The 17,389-nt window shown below is 42.5% G+C and overlaps 1 protein-coding gene across 2 annotated transcripts in view; it reads right to left on the bottom strand.

The window, feature by feature from the left end:
• Nucleotides 1-17,389, bottom strand: part of PPP2R5E (protein phosphatase 2 regulatory subunit B'epsilon) — a 544,304-nt gene that overhangs the window by 49,135 nt on the left and 477,780 nt on the right. For both annotated transcript variants that reach the window (XM_053697284.1, XM_053697283.1), the window contains exon 11: nt 12,781-12,900. In XM_053697284.1, coding sequence (XP_053553259.1) covers nt 12,781-12,900 — 120 coding nt within the window. The remainder of the gene's footprint in view (nt 1-12,780; nt 12,901-17,389) is intronic.

Raw genomic sequence — 17,389 nt, 5'->3', positions numbered from 1 at the left:
AACTTTAAAACAACACAACTTTTAGCAAAGGTTTTGTTCCCATTAGTAAGATAACATAACTAAATTTGACATAAAAATTATTGAGTAACGTCTTTATCCACAGTCAATATAAAAAATTCTCACAGCTCTGCTGAGAGAATGTACCTCCCTTCAAGAAGTTTGAAGACCCCTGAGATCTGTCAGAGATGAACCGGATCATGCAGGAAAAATAATAATAGCTGACTGAAAATTGTTGATGCGTAGCAAAGAGCGCCAAAAACGGCCCCTCCCTCTCACACACAGCAGTGAAGAGAAACGAAACTGTCACAATTTAAAACAAACTACTGCCAAGTGGAAAATAAAGCCCAAACATTTATTTACTCAGTACCTCAGCAATGTAAACGATTCTACATTCCAGCAAAAACGTTTAACATGATATAATACTTATTAAAAAGATTAGTGACCTTTAACAGAGTAGTTCCGGTGAAGTACCATTCCCAGAATACTGAAGTGTATACATACATGTCATTATAACGGTATAGCAGGATTTTCTCATCAATTCCATTCAGAAAATAAAAACTGCTACATACCTCAATGCAGATTCATCTGCCCCTGTCCCCTGATCTGAAGCTTTTACCTCCCTCAGATGGCCGAGAACAGCAATATGATCTTAACTACTCCGGTTAAAATCATAGTAAAAACTCTGGTAGATTCTTCCTCAAGGTCTGCCAGAGAAGTAATAACACGCTCCGGTGCTATTATAAAATAACAAACTTTTGATTGAAGTCATAAAAACTAAGTATAATCACCATAGTCCTCTCACACATCCTATCTAGTCGTTGGGTGCAAGAGAATGACTGGGACTGACGTAGAGGGGAGGAGCTATATGCAGCTCTGCTGGGTGAATCCTCTTGCATTTCCTGTTGGGGAGGAGTTATATCCCAGAAGTAATGATGACCCGTGGACTGATCACACATAACAGAAGAAATAAATTTATCAGGTAAGCATAAATTTAGTTTTCTTCTAAAGATGTGGTGAGTCCACGGGTTCATCTTAATTACTGTTGGGAACCAATACCCAAAGCTAGAGTACACAGATGAATAGGGAGGGATAAAAAAAAACACGGCATGCCTAAACAGAAGGCACCACCGCTTGAAGAACCTTTCTCACAAAAGTTGCCTCAGCCGAGGCAAAAGTATCAAATCTGTAAATTTTGAAAAAGTATGCAAAGACGACCAAGTTGCAGCTTTGCAAATCTGCTCCATAGAGGCTTCATTTTTGAAAGCCCAAGAAGAGGCTATGGCTCTGGTGGAATGAGCTTTAATTCTCTCTGGAGGCTGTTTCCCAGATGATTCATAAGCCCTACGGATCACACTCCTTAACCAAAGAGCTAGAGTAGAGGCAGTAGAGTCTCTGACTTCTATACTTCCCAGAAAAACCAACAAATAAAGCTAAAGACTTCCAAAAGTCTTTAGTCGCTTCCAAGAAAAACTTAAGAGCGTGAACCATATCCAGATTATGCAGCAAGTGCTCCTTCTCTGAAGAAGGCTTCAAACACAGGGAAGGAACAACAATTTCCTGATTAATATTCTTAGTAGATACAACCTTGGGAAGGAATCCAAACTTAGTACGAAGAACAGCCTTATCAGCATGAAAAATGAGATAAGGAGAATCAAACTGTAAAGCGGAGAGTTCAGATACTCTCCAAGCAGAAGAAATAGCCAACAAAAACAAAACTTTCCAAGACAAAAGTTTTATGTCAAGGGAATGCATTGGCTCAAATGAACGCCGTTGTAAAACCTTAAAGGGACACTGTACCCCAAAAAAATTATTTCGTGATTTAGATTGAGCATGAAATTTTAAGCAACTTTCAAATTTACTCCTATTATCAAATTTTCTTCATTCTCTTGGTATCTTTATTTGAAATGCAAGAATGTAAGTTTAGATGCCGGCCCATTTTTAGTGAACAACCTGGGTTGTCCTTGCTGATTGGTGGATAAATTCATCCACAAATAAAAAAGTGCTGTCCAGAGTACTGAAACAAAAAAAAAAGCTTAGATACCTTCTTTTTCAAATAATGATAGCAAGAGAATGAAGAAAAATTGATAATAGGAGTAAATTAGAAAGTTGCTTAAAATTGCATGCTCTTTCTGAATTACAAAAGAAAAAAATTGGGTTCAGTGTCCCTTTAAGCACAAGATTAAGGCTCTAAGGAGGAGCAATCACCTTAAACACCGGCCTAATTCTGACTAAGGCCTGACAAAAAGACTGAACGTCTGGCACATCTGCCAAACGTTTGTGTAAAAGGACTGATAAGGCCGAAATTTGACCCTTCAGGGTACTAACAGACAAGCCTTTATCCAGACCCTCCTGAAGAAAGGATAATATTCTTGGGATCCTAACGTTACTCCAAGAATATCCCTTAGCTTCACACCAAAAAAGATATTTCCACCATATCTTATGGCAAATCCTTCTAGTGACCGGCTTACGAGCCTGGATCAGTGTCTCAATCACTGACTCTGAAAAACCTTGCTTAGATAGAATCAAATGTTCAATCTCCAAGCAGTCAGCTTCAGAGAAACGAGATTTGGATGAAGAAAAGGCCCCTGAAGAAGGTCCTTCCTCAGGGGAAGCTTCCACGGAGGTAGAGTTGACATCTCCACTAGATCTGCATACCAGATTCTCCGAGGCCAAGCTGGGGCGATTAGAATCACTGATGCTCGTTCCTGTCTTATGCGGGCATTCACCTGAGACAGGAGGGCAAACTGAGGAAAAAGATAAGCCAACTGGAAGTCCCACGAAACAACCAGGGCGTTTATTAGAAAGTCCTGAGGATCCCTTGACCTGGAACCGTATCTTGGAAGCTTTGCATTTTGGCGGGATGCCATGAGATCCAACTCAGTTATCCCCCATCTGGATACCAGTTTGGAGAACACTTCCGGATGGAGTTCCCATTCCCCCAGATGGAAAGTCTGCCTGCTTAGATAATCCGCTTTCCAGTTGTCTACTCCCGGGATGTGGATGGCTGACAGACAACAGTGGTCTTCCGCCCACTGAATGATCGGAGACACCTCCCTCATCGCTAGGGAACTTCTAGTTCCCCCCTGATGGTTGATATACACTACTGATGTTATGTTGTCTGATTGGAATCTGATGAACTGGTTCGAGGCCAACTGAGGCCAAGCTAAAAGTGCATTGTAAATTGCTCTCAACTCCAGAATGTTGATCTGTAGTTTGGACTCCTCCTAAGTCCAAGGACCCTGAGCTTTGAGGCATTTCCAGACTGCCCCCCAGCCCACCAGGCTGGCGTCTTTAGTCACTATCACCCAAGATAGTGTCCCAAAGCAAGTGCCCTGGGACAGTTCCCGAGAAAGCCACCAATGAAGAGAATTCTTTGTCTTCTGACCTAACACTATCTTTGGAGAAAGATCCAGATAATCTCTGTTCCACTGATTGAGCATGCATAACTGTAAAGCTCTCAGATGAAAACGAGCAAATGGCACGATGTCCATGGCTACCACCATCAGTCCAATTACTTCCAGACACTGAGCAACTGAAGGACAAAGTGTCTCCTGAAGGACTCGACAAGCCGATAGGAGCTTGACTCTTCTGATCTCCGTCAGGAATATCTTCATCAGAACAGAGTCTATCGTCCCTAAGAACACAACTCTTTTTGCTGGAACCAGAGAACTCTTTTCCACATTTAACTTTCACCCGTGAGACTGGAGGAAGGAGAGTAACATCTGCGTGTGAGATGCCGCCTTTCAAATGGAGGGAGCCTGAATTAGAATGTCGTCCAGATAGGGGGCCACTGCTACCCCCCTTGACCGGACCACCGTAAAAAGGGCCCCTAGAACCTTCGGGAATATTCTGGGAGCTGTGGCCAGGCCGAAAGGCAAAGCCACAAACTGAAAGGGACGATCCAGAAATGCAAATCTTAGAAACTTGTGATGATCCCTGTGGATGGGAACATGTAAGTAAGCATCCTTTGAATCTATGGTCGTCATATACTGACCCTCTTGGATCAAAGGAAGAATTGTCCAAATGGTATCCATCTTGAACGATGGAACCTTGAGGAATTTGTTTAGACATTTTAAGTCTAGAATCGGGCGGAAGGTTCCCTCTTTTTGGGAACCACGAACAGGTTTGAATAAAAACCCAAACCCTGTTCCAACTTTGGAACCAGAACAATCACCCCCAGGGCCAAGAGGTCTTCGACACACCTCAAGAACACCTCCCTCTTTATCTGGTCTGCAGATAACCTGGAAAGGTGAAACCTGCCCCTGGGGGGAGAACCCTTGAATTCTAACCTGTAGCCCAGAGACACAATTTCCACCGCCCATGGGTCTGGAACGTCCCTTAACCAGACTTGAGCGAACTGAGAGAGTCTGCCCCCACTACATCCAGGCCTGGATCGGAGGCAACCCCTGCATGCAGACTTCGAGTCGGTAGCGGGCTTTTTGGCCTGCTTACTCTTACTCCAGGACCGAGTCGGTTTCCCGGCTGGCTTGTTATTATCCTGCTTCAACGAAGATGAGGAGGACTTCCCTCTAAAGTTGCGAAAGGAACGAAAATTATTTTGATGTCCCTTCGGTTTGCTCCTCTTATCCCGGGGCAGAAATGACCCTTTTCCGCCTGTAACATCAGAAATGATTTCCGCCAAACCCGGTCCAAATAAGGTCTTACCCTTGTAAGGAAGAGCCATCAGTTTAGCCTTAGATGAAACATCAGCTGACCAAGACTTCAACCAAAAAGCCCATCTGGCCAAAACAGCAAAACAAGAAGCCTTAGCTCCCAATCTAAGGACCTGGAGGACCACATCAGCAATATAGGAATTGGCGAACCTGAGAGAACCTCGTCAAGAGGCATTTCCTCCTGTAGAGAATCTGTTAATGCCTCAAACCAATATGAGGCAGCACTAGTCACCGTAGCAATACAGACCACTGGTTGCCATTGGAGACCAAGATGTGCATAGATCTTCTTAAGATAAGCCTCCATCTTTTTATCCATAGGATCCTTGAAGGTGCAACTATCCTCAATAGGTATAGTCGTCCTCTTGGCTAGAGTGGAAATGGCATGCTCTACCTTGGGTACCGAAGACCAAACATCAGTAGTGGAAGAATCTACTGGAAACATTTTCTTAAACACCGGAGACGGATTAAAAACTACTCCTGGTTTCTCCCACTCTTGCGCTATGATTTCCTTAGCCTTATCTGGGACCGGAAAAACCTCAGAAGAGGAAGGAACAAAGAAACTATTAAGTTTATTGGACTTCTTAGGCGTTACTACTGCCTGAGAATCAGAATTGTCCAAAGTAGCTAAAACCTCCTTTAGTAACACCCGGAGGCTTAAACCTGAAGGAAGAACCTTCACTATCAGAGAAGGGCAATATACTGTCTGAATCTGAAATCTCACCTTCTGAGCGAGAATTCTCCTCATCCTCCGATCTTAAAGGAACCTGGGGGTCAGCGTTAGAAACAGATACACTAGTCTCTGAAACCTTAGATTTCCTCTTGCGCTTCCCTGAAAATCTGGGAAACTCGGCTAAGGCTGCAGATATTGCTGAGGACACCTGTGCAGCAATCTCTGCCTTTAAAATTGCTCTTCTGGGAGTTAAGGAGGAAGCGATTTGTGCGTCTAAACACAATAAACTGATTTAAATGGGTGGAAATCATATCAGACATAACTAGTATTATACTCTATTCAAACTCTTTAGTGTTTAATATACAACAAGAATTAAACAATTCAAAAGAATAAGTCTTTATTAAACACTTAATAAAAAGACCTCAGAAAAAACCTCCCTCCGCACCTCAGTATACTAAGGTGCTCTTACCACCACTTGAAGCGGATCAACCCTGCAACATATCACTTGCGCTCCTAAAGCGCTCCTCACTACGCAGAAAGAATTCACACAGAGCCAAAATGCGAAGGCCAAATGACGTCAACGTCAGAAGGCGCAAAAACGCTCTCGTGGTCTGAACAAGGAGGTGGGCGTGGTTAAAACCCGCCGCCAAACTGAAGCAAAACAAACAGTTTAATTAATAATAAACAGTGCAGCTAAAACACAAAAAACAAAAATTAGCCTTGAGACTTCAGTCTCACACGTCTATAACCTGTGCCCGCGAGCATGTCTAGTAATAACACCCACCCCATGAGTGCATTATCCGTCCCTTACATTAAATAAAACATGTATTCTGAAGTGCCCCTCTCCCCATAGGAAGGAAAACAGCACTTACCGTCTCTGCTGTCTGACATGACGACAGCTCCTAATATGAGAGGACACATTCTCCTCACAACGACTAGGATAACATTGGTAGCCAAGTAACAAACAGATATCTAAAATCAGGGCAGCTTAGGTAGAGAAATGGAGCAAGCACCACTTTGCAAGCTCTCCACTGCTTTAAAACCAACACAGCTCGACTGCAAAGACTAACCTGGGCTAGATCATACCCTGCAGCTTGATTGAAGACTCAATCTTCTTTGAAAAACAAAATTTATGCTTACCTGATAAATTTATTTCTCTTTTGGTGTATCCAGTCCACGGATTCATCCATTACTTGTGGGATATTCTCCTTCCCAACAGGAAGCTGCAAGAGGATCACCCACAGCAGAGCTGTCTATATAGCTCCTCCCCTAACTGCCAACCCCAGTCATTCGACCGAAGACAAGCAAGAGAAAGGAGAAACTATAGGGTGCAGTGGTGACTGTAGTTTAAAAAATAAATAACACCTGCCTTAAAATGACAGGGCGGGCCGTGCACTGGATACACCACAAGAGAAAAATTTATCAGGTAAGCATAAATTTTGTTTTCTCTTGTAAGGTGTATCCAGTCCACGGATTCATCAATTACTTGTGGGATACCAATACCAAAGCTATAGGACACGGATGAAGTGAGGGACAAGGCAGGCGCTTAAACGGAGGGCACCACTGCCTGTAAGACCTTTCTCCCAAAAACAGCCTCCGAAGAAGCAAAAGTATCAAATTTGGAAAATTTGGAAAAGGTATGAAGCGAAGACCAAGTAGCCGCCTTACAAATCTGTTCAACAGAAGCCTCATTTTTAAAAGCCCATGTGGAAGCTACTGCTCTAGTGCAATGAGCTGTAATTCTCTAAGGAGGCTGCTGGCCAGCAGTCTCGTAAGCAAAGCGGATTATGCTTCTTAATCAAAAAGAAAGAGAAGTTGCCAAAGCCTTTTGGCCTCTCTTCTGTCCAGAGTAAACCACAAACAAAGCAGATGTTTGACGAAAATCTTTAGTGGCTTGTAAATAGAATTTTAAAGCACGGACCACATCAAGATTGTGTAATAGACGTTCCTTCTTTGAAGAAGGATTAGGACATAGTGAAGGAACAACAATCTCCTGATTGATATTCTTATTAGATACCACCTTAGGAAGAAACCCAGGTTTGGTACGCAACACAACCTTATCAGCATGGAAAATGAGATAAGGAGAATCACATTGTAAAGCCGATAACTCCGAAACTCGTCGAGCCGAGGAGATAGCTACCAAAAACAGAACTTTCCAAGACAACAGCTTGATATCTATGGAATGCAAAGGTTCAAACGGAACCCCTTGAAGAACTTTAAGAACTAAATTTAGACTCCATGGCAGAGCCACAGGTTTAAACACAGGCTTGATTCGAACTAAAGCCTGACAAAACGCCTGAACGTCTGGAGTATTAGCCAGACGCTTGTGCAAAAGAATAGACAGAGCAGAAATCTGTCCCTTTAAGGAACTAGCCGACAATCCCTTCTCCAATCCTTCTTGGAGAAAAGATAATATTCTAGGAATCCTGACCTTACTCCATGAGTAACCCTTGGATTCACACCAATGAAGATATTTACACCATATCTTATGATAGATTTTCCTGGTAACCGGCTTTCGAGCCTGAATTAAGGTATCAATGACCGATTCAGAGAAACCACGCTTTGAAAAAATCAAGCTTTCAATCTCCAAGCAGTCAGACGCAGAGAAATTAGGTTTGGATGGTTGAAAGGACCCTGAAGTAGACGGTCCTGCCTCAGCGGCAGGGTCCATGGTGGACAGGATGACATGTCCACCAGGTCTGCATACCAAGTCCTGCGTAGCCACGCAGGTGCTATCAAAATCACTGAAGCTCTCTCCTGCCTGATCTTGGCAATCAGGCGAGGGAGCAGAGGAAATGGTGGAAACACATAAACCAGGTTGAAGGACCAAGGCGCTGCTAGAGCATCTATCAGCGTTGCCTTGGGGTCCCTGGACCTGGTCCCGTAACAAGGAAGCTTGGCGTTCTGGCGAGACGCCATGAGATCCAGTTTTGGTTTGCCCCAAAGTTGAATCAACTGAGCAAATATCTCCGGATGGAGTTCCCATTCTCCCGGATGAAAAGTCTGCCGACTTAGAAAATCCGCCTCCCAGTTCTCGACACCTGGGATATGGATAGCTGATAGATGGCAAGAGTGAACCTCTGCCCATAGAATTATCTTTGAAACCTCCAACATTGCTAGGGAACTCCTTGTTCCCCCCTGATGGTTGATGTAGGCTACAGTCGTGATATTGTCCGACTGAAATCTGATGAACCTGACCCCAGCTAGCTGAGGCCACGTCTGAAGAGCATTGAAAATCGCTCTTAGTTCCAGAATGTTTATCGGAAGGAGTGCCTCCTCCCGAGTCCACGAGTCCTGAGCCTTCAGGGAGTTCCAGACTGCACCCCAGCCCAGAAGGCTGGCATCTGTCGTTAGTATAGTCCAATCTGGCCTGCGGAAGCTCATCCCCTTGGACAGATTGACCTGACATAGCCACCAGAGAAGAGAATCCCTGGTTTCTTGATCCAGATTTAGTAGAGGGGACAAATCTGTGTAATCCCCATTCCACTGACTGAGCATGCAAAGTTGCAGCGGTCTGAGATGTAGGCGGGCAAACGGTACTATGTCCATTGCCGCTACCATTAAACCGATTACTTCCATACACTGAGCCACTGAAGGACAAGAAGTGGACTAAAGAACACGGCAAGAGTCTAGAAGTTTTGACAATCTGGCCTCCGTTAGGTAAATCTTAATTTCTACCGAATCTATCAGAGTCCCTAGGAATGAAACTCTTGTTAGAAGTGATAGAGAACTCTTTGCTTCGTTCACCTTCCACCCATGGGACCTCAGAAATGCCAGAACAATGTCCGTATGGGACCTTGCGATTTGAAAAGTCGACGCCTGTATCAGAATGTCGTCTAAGTAAGGGGCTACTGCTATACCCCGTGGCCTTAGGACCGCTAGGAGGGACCCTGGAACCTTCGTGAAGATTCTTGGTGCTGTGGCCAACCCGAAGGGAAGAGCCACAAACTGGTAGTGCCTGTCTAGAAAGGCAAATATGAGAAAACAATGATGATCTTTGTGTATCAGGATGTGAAGATAAGCATCCTTTAAGTCTACGGTAGTCATATATTGACCCTCCTGGATCATAGGAAGGATGGTTCGAATAGTCTCCATCTTGAAGGATGGGACACTGAGAAATTTGTTTAAGATCTTGAGATCTAAGATTGGTCTGAATGTGCCCTCTTTCTTGGGAACCACAAACAGATTTGAATAGAAGCCATGCCCCTGTTCCTCCTTTGGAACTGGGTGGATCACTCCCATAACTAGGAGGTCTCGAACACAATTAAAGAATGCCTCTCTATCTGGTTACAGATAAATGTGAGATGAAATCTCACTTTTGGGGGAGAGGTTTTGAATTCCAGAAGATAACCCTTGGACACAATTTCCAATGCCCAGGGATCCTGGACATCTCTTGCCCAAGCCTGGGCAAAGAGAGAGAGTCTGCCCCCTACTAGATCAGTTTCCGGATCGGGGGCTGCTCCTTAATGCTGTCTTAGAGGCAGCAGCAGGCTTTTTGGCCTGTTTCCCCTTGTTCCAAGCCTGGTTAGGTCTCCAGACCGGCTTAGACTGGGCAAAAGTTCCCTCTTGCTTTGTGTTAGAGGAAGTTGAAGCTGTGCCACTCTTGAAGTTTCGAAAAGGGCCAAAAACTAGACTGTTTGGTCCTTAATTTGTTGGACCTGTCTTGAGGAAGGGCGTGACCTTTTCCTCCAGTGATGGCAGAAATGATCTCCTTCAGTCCAGGCCCGAATAGGGTCTGTCCTTTGAAGGGAATATTGAGAAGTTTAGACTTTGAAGTCACGTCATCTGACCAGGATTTAAGCCATAGCGCCCTACGCGCTTGAATAGCAAAACCTGAATTTTTAGCCAATAACTTGGTTAAATGAACAACGGCGTCAGAAACAAATGAATTGGCTAGCTTAAGGGCCCTAAAGCTTGACAATAATATCTTCCAACGGGGTTTCAACCTGTAGAGCCTCCTCTAGAGACTCAAACCAGAAAGCCGCAGCAGCAGTGACTGGGGCAATGCATGCAAGAGGCTGGAGAATAAAAACTTGTTGAATAAAAATTTTCTTAAGGTAACCCTCTAATTTTTTGTCCATTGGATCTAGAAAAGCACAACTGTCCTCGACGGGGATAGTGGTACGCTTAGCTAGAGTAGAAACTGCTCCCTCCACCTTAGGGACCGTCTGCCACAAGTCCCGTGTAGCGGCGTCTATAGGAAACATCTTTTTAAAAACAGGAGGGGGAGAGAATGGTACACCTGGTCTATCCCATTCCTTAGTAATAATTTCAGAAAACCTCTTAGGGATTGGAAAAACATCAGTGTAAGTAGGTACTGCATAGTATTTATCCAATCTACATAATTTCTCTGGGACTACAATAGCGTCACAGTCGCCCAGACTCAAGCTTAAATTTAAATGTAGACATATCAGAATCAGGTTGAAGTATCTTCCCTGAATCAGAAAAATCACCCACAGATTGAAGCTCCCCTGCTTCAGCTTCAGTACATTGTGAGGGTGTATCAGACATAGCCACTAAAGCGTCAGAGAGCTCTGTATTTATTCTAGTCCCAGAGCTGTCTCGCTTTCCTTGCAATCCTGGCAGTTTGGATAATACCTCTGTAAGGGTATGATTCATAACTGCCGCCATGTCTTGTAAGGTATACGCAATGGTCGCTCTAGATGTACTTGGCGTCCCGAGCGGGAGTTATAGGTTCTGACACGTGGGGAGAGTTAGACGGCATAACTTCCTCCTTGTCAATTTCTTATGGTGATAAATTTTTTAAAGCCAGAATATGGTCTTTGTAATCTATAGTAAAATCAGTGCATTTGGAACACATTCTAAGAGGGGGTTCCACAATGGCTTCTAAACATAATGAACAATGAGTTTCCTCTATGTCAGACATGTTTAAACAGACTAGTAATGAGACCAGCAAGCTTGGAAAACAGTTTAATAACTGTGAACAAGCAAAAAATAAAAACGGTACTGTGCCTTTAAGAGAAATAAACAATCACAGAAACTGCAAAACAGTGAAAAAAGCAGTAAAATTTACGAAATTTTTACAGTGTGTATAATAGACTGAAATAGCATTGCACCCACTTGCGAATGGATGATTAACCCCTTAGTTTCAAAACCGGATCAAAAAAACGATCTAACCGTTTTTAAACAGTCATAACCAACTGCCACAGCTCTACTGTGGCTCCTACCTGCCCATACGACGACTTTGGAAGGCACAAAAACCCTTTAGAGAGGTCCTATATGTTCAGGGGACTCCTTCAGGGAAGCTGGATGTCTCAAGCTGCAAAAACTACTGCGCAATTAAGGCGCGAAAATAGGCCCCTCCCAACATGTACTCACAATGAGAGGGCCTTAAAAAACTATCCCTGGGCAAAATCTAGTCAGCCATGTGGAAAAACTGGGCCCCAGAATAAAGTTTTATCACCATTTGTAAAAAAACGTTTATACACATCAAGCAAACGTTATATCTAGTAAGTAATGAGAGTAAATAACAAAAATATTACCCTTACAGCAAGCATGATACCAGTCGTTATTAAATCATTGTAATCAGGCTTACCTTAAATAAATCAGGCACTGTCAGCATTTTCTAGCTTAACATCTCTTAACAACTGCACATACCTCAGAGCAGGTAATCCTGCACGCTATTCCCACAGCTGAAGTTACCCATCTCTTCAGTTATGTGTGAGAACAGCAGTCGATCTTAGTTACAAACCTCTAAGATCATCAAAAACCTCAGGCAGACTCTTCTTTAACTCTTCTTTAACTTTCTGCCTGAGGCTAAAATAGTACAACTCCGGTACCATTTGAAAATAATAAACTTTTGATTGAAGATAAACTACATTAATGCATCACATCTCTCTAGCTACGTCCCTTGTCGAGAGCTGCAAGAGAATGACTGGGGGTGATCCTCTTGTAGCTTCCTGTTGTGAAGGAGAATATCCCACAAGTAATGGATGAATCCGTGGACTGGATACACCTTACAAGAGAAATATAATTTTATTACACACAAAAAAAAAAACACCTCCTCCATGCACATAGACGCTAAGAGAATGACTGGGGTTTATGGGTAGGGAAGTGATACTTAACAGTTTTTACTGTGGTGCTCTTTGCCTCCTCCTGCTGGCGAGGAGTGGTATTCCCAACAGTAATCAAGATGAACCTGTGTACTCACCACATCTTTAGAAGAAACAGAACTTGCATATAACTTTTCGATTTAGGAGAACATTTTTTTTTTTTTTTAAATCATACAAACTGTTAATGTAAATAGTAATATTAAATGCTTTTGAGCTGTTGTATAGACAACACTCAATCTACTAAGTGAAGAGAGGCCCATTTGTATAATATTTGGGAGATGGGTGATGAGTGCACAAACAGAGAAATTACTTTTATTAAAAGATTGGTTGCATCAGTAGCGACAGTGATCACTCATGTACTCACCTGGAAGTGGGGGCTTGATACACACTTGGAGATCTGTTTAAATAAAGGTTCCTGAATTTTAACAAATTGTGATGGTTCAATAACATCCAAGATCTCCTCCAGCTCGCCCAAGAACATGACCTGCCGCAGAAAATAAACACAAACTGAACTCTCGCTGCAACTGACATTTTGATTAAGAACACAACAGTCTCTAGAGATGAGCTATGAGAGAGCAGAGTCCATAAATAGCTTCCTACATGTAATGTACAAACCCACACACTGCTGCCGCTGAAGGGCTGTTATTAATGGCACTAACCTCATTTTACAATACAGGAGAAAACATTTCATACATTGCTGACTGCTTTCTAAGACATGATTTGTGCACACTGCCAAGAGGAAATAAGCATTGCTCCTGGCTCTTTATAATGTGACTGGCAAACACTTTACCCCCTTGGCTGCCAGTGGGGGTTATAATGCACTGCATGCCCCCCTAGTAACCTCAGCAAGATGTTTAACCCTTTGGCTGCCAGTTTAATTTTCTATTTCAAAATCAGGAAAGGATTTGCTTGACACTTAGAGCAAGATTTAGCAAGCGCAAGGAGAGTTCCCCTGAGAATAATCCAATGGATTCTCCTCCACTCGCCTTTAGAGGAGCACTAACATTTTTCAAAAGTTTAGGTTTTTTTTTGCGCTTCTCAATGGACGAGCTGAGAAGATGTACAGATACATTTCTCCAGTCAGATTAGTATCTGCACCTTTTTTATCAATGAAAATAAACTATTCTCCATGTAAGTGGTATATGAACCAATAGCAATATTTATACAGCCCCACTAGTAGCTTTGTTAACGCCCCTCTTAAAAAAAAAAAACCTGTCATGGAAGAAAATAGACCTGTTTTCATTATTTAGCTATTCTATTTTTGCTCTTTTTAAAGTGAAGGTCCATTTTGATGAATTAGTGTCCGGTTTTTAATAAACCTATTAAAAACAAGGGCACTTTAATTCATCAAAATTGACATTTCACCGTTTTCTTCAAAAAACAGAATTTATGCTTACCTGATAAATTTCTTTCTCCTACGGTGTGTCCGGTCCACGGCTTCATCCTTACTTGTGGGAATATTCTCTTCCCCTACAGGAAATGGCAAAGGGAGCACACAGCAAAAGCTGTCCATATAGTCCCCCCTCTGGCTCCGCCCCCCAGTCATTCGACCGACGGTTAGGAGAAAAAGGAGAAACTATAGGGTGCCGTGGTGACTGTAGTGTACAGAAATAAAAAATTTGAAACCTGACTAAAAAGCCAGGGCGGGCCGTGGACCGGACACACCGTAGGAGAAAGAAATTTATCAGGTAAGCATAAATTCTGTTTTCTCCTACATTGGTGTGTCCGGTCCACGGCTTCATCCTTACTTGTGGGAACCAATACCAAAGCTTTAGGACACGGATGAAGGGAGGGAACAAGTCAGGTTACCTAAACGGAAGGCACCACGGCTTGCAAAACCTTTCTCCCAAAAATAGCCTCCGAAGAAGCATAAGTATCGAATTTGAAAAATTTGGCAAAAGTATGCAGAGAAGACCAAGTCGCTGCCTTACAGATCTGATCAACAGAAGCCTCGTTCTTGAAGGCCCATGTGGAAGCCACAGCTCTAGTAGAGTGAGCTGTAATTCGTTCAGGAGGCTGCCGTCCGGCAGTCTCATAAGCCAATCAGATGATGCTTTTCAGCCAAAAAGAAAGAGAGGTAGCAGTAGCTTTCTGCCCTCTCCTCTTACCAGAATAAACGACAAACAAAGATGAAGTCTGTCTGAAATCCTTTGTTGCTTCTAAATAGAATTTTAAAGCACGGACCACATCTAAATTGTGTAACAAACGTTCCTTCTTCGAAACTGGATTCGGACACAGAGAAGGAACAACTATTTCCTGGTTAATATTCCTGTTGGAAACCACTTTTGGAAGAAAACCAGGTTTGGTACGCAAAACAACCTTATCTGTATGGAATACCAGATAGGGTGAAGTACACTGCAAAGCAGACAATTCAGAAACTCTTCTAGCAGAAGAAATAGCAACCAAAAACAGAACTTTCCAAGATAGTAACTTAATATCTATGGAATGTAAAGGTTCAAACGGAACCCCTTGAAGAACTGAAATAAATAAATTTAGACTCCATGGAGGAGTCATGGGTCTGTAGACAGGCTTGATTCTGACTAAGGCCTGTACAAATGCCTGTACATCTGGCACTGCTGCCAGACGTTTGTGCAACAAAACAGACAGAGCAGATATCTGTCCTTTTAGAGAACTCGCTGACAACCCTTTATCCAAACCCTCTTGGAGAAAGGAGAGTATCCTAGGAATTTTAATTTTACTCCAAGAGAATCCCTTGGATTCGCACCAACAGATATATTTTTTCCATATCTTATGGTAAATTTTCCTAGTCACAGGTTTTCTGGCTTGGACCAGAGTATCTATAACTGAATCTGAAAACCCACGCTTAGATAAAAACATAATTTATGTAAGAACTTACCTGATAAATTCATTTCTTTCATATTAACAAGAGTCCATGAGCTAGTGACGTATGGGATATACATTCCTACCAGGAGGGGCAAAGTTTCCCAAACCTTAAAATGCCTATAAATACACCCCTCACCACACCCACAAATCAGTTTAACGAATAGCCAAGAAGTGGGGTGATAAGAAAAAAAGTGCGAAGCATATAAAATAAGGAATTGGAATAATTGTGCTTTATACAAAAAAATCATAACCACCACAAAAAAGGGTGGGCCTCATGGACTCTTGTTAATATGAAAGAAATGAATTTATCAGGTAAGTTCTTACATAAATTATGTTTTCTTTCATGTAATTAACAAGAGTCCATGAGCTAGTGACGTATGGGATAATGACTACCCAAGATGTGGATCTTTCCACACAAGAGTCACTAGAGAGGGAGGGATAAAATAAAGACAGCCAATTCCTGCTGAAAATAATCCACACCCAAAATAAAGTTTAACAAAAAACATAAGCAGAAGATTCAAACTGAAACCGCTGCCTGAAGAACTTTTCTACCAAAAACTGCTTCAGAAGAAGAAAATACATCAAAATGGTAGAATTTAGTAAAAGTATGCAAAGAGGACCAAGTTGCTGCTTTGCAGATCTGGTCAACCGAAGCTTCATTCCTAAACGCCCAGGAAGTAGATACTGACCTAGTAGAATGAGCTGTAATTCTCTGAGGCGGAATTTTACCCGACTCAACATAGGCAAGATGAATTAAAGATTTCAACCAAGATGCCAAAGAAATGGCAGAAGCTTTCTGGCCTTTCCTAGAACCGGAAAAGATAACAAATAGACTAGAAGTCTTACGGAAAGATTTCGTAGCTTCAACATAATATTTCAAAGCTCTAACAACATCCAAAGAATGCAATGATTTCTCCTTAGAATTCTTAGGATTAGGACATAATGAAGGAACCACAATTTCTCTACTAATGTTGTTGGAATTCACAACTTTAGGTAAAAATTCAAAAGAAGTTCGCAACACCGCCTTATCCTGATGAAAAATCAGAAAAGGAGACTCACACGAAAGAGCAGATAATTCAGAAACTCTTCTAGCAGAAGAGATGGCCAAAAGGAACAAAACTTTCCAAGAAAGTAATTTAATGTCCAATGAATGCATAGGTTCAAACGGAGGAGCTTGAAGAGCTCCCAGAACCAAATTCAAACTCCAAGGAGGAGAAATTGACTTAATGACAGGTTTTATACGAACCAAAGCTTGTACAAAACAATGAATATCAGGAAGAATAGCAATCTTTCTGTGAAAAAGAACAGAAAGAGCGGAGATTTGTCCTTTCAAAGAACTTGCGGACAAACCCTTATCTAAACCATCCTGAAGAAACTGTAAAATTCTTGGTATTCTAAAAGAATGCCAAGAAAAATGATGAGAAAGACACCAAGAAATATAAGTCTTCCAGACGCTATAATATATCTCTCGAGATACAGATTTACGAGCCTGTAACATAGTATTAATCACGGAGTCAGAGAAACCTCTATGACCAAGAATCAAGCGTTCAATCTCCATACCTTTAAATTTAAGGATTTCAGATCCGGATGGAAAAAAGGACCTTGTGACAGAAGGTCTGGTCTTAACGGAAGAGTCCATGGTTGGCAAGATGCCATCCGTACAAGATCCGCATACCAAAACCTGTGAGGCCATGCCGGAGCTATTAGCAGAACAAACGAGCATTCCCTCAGAATCTTGGAGATTACTTTTGGAAGAAGAACTAGAGGCGGAAAGATATAGGCAGGATGATACTTCCAAGGAAGTGATAATGCATCCACTGCCTCCGCCTGAGGATCCCGGGATCTGGACAGATACCTGGGAAGTTTCTTGTTTAGATGAGAGGCCATCAGATCTATCTCTGGGAGCCCCCACATTTGAACAATCTGAAGAAATACCTCTGGGTGAAGAGACCATTCGCCCGGATACAACGTTTGGCGACTGAGATAATCCGCTTCCCAATTGTCTACACCTGGGATATGAACCGCAGAGATTAGACAGGAGCTGGATTCCGCCCAAACCAAAATTCGAGATACTTCTTTCATAGCCAGAGGACTGTGAGTCCCTCCTTGATGATTGATGTATGCCACAG

The sequence above is a fragment of the Bombina bombina genome, chromosome 1 (genome assembly GCF_027579735.1).
Source record: "Bombina bombina isolate aBomBom1 chromosome 1, aBomBom1.pri, whole genome shotgun sequence".
In the NCBI taxonomy this organism is placed as follows: domain Eukaryota; kingdom Metazoa; phylum Chordata; class Amphibia; order Anura; family Bombinatoridae; genus Bombina; species Bombina bombina.
Note: the sequence above shows the minus strand (reverse complement) of the source record. Positions and strands in the feature narration are given on the sequence as shown.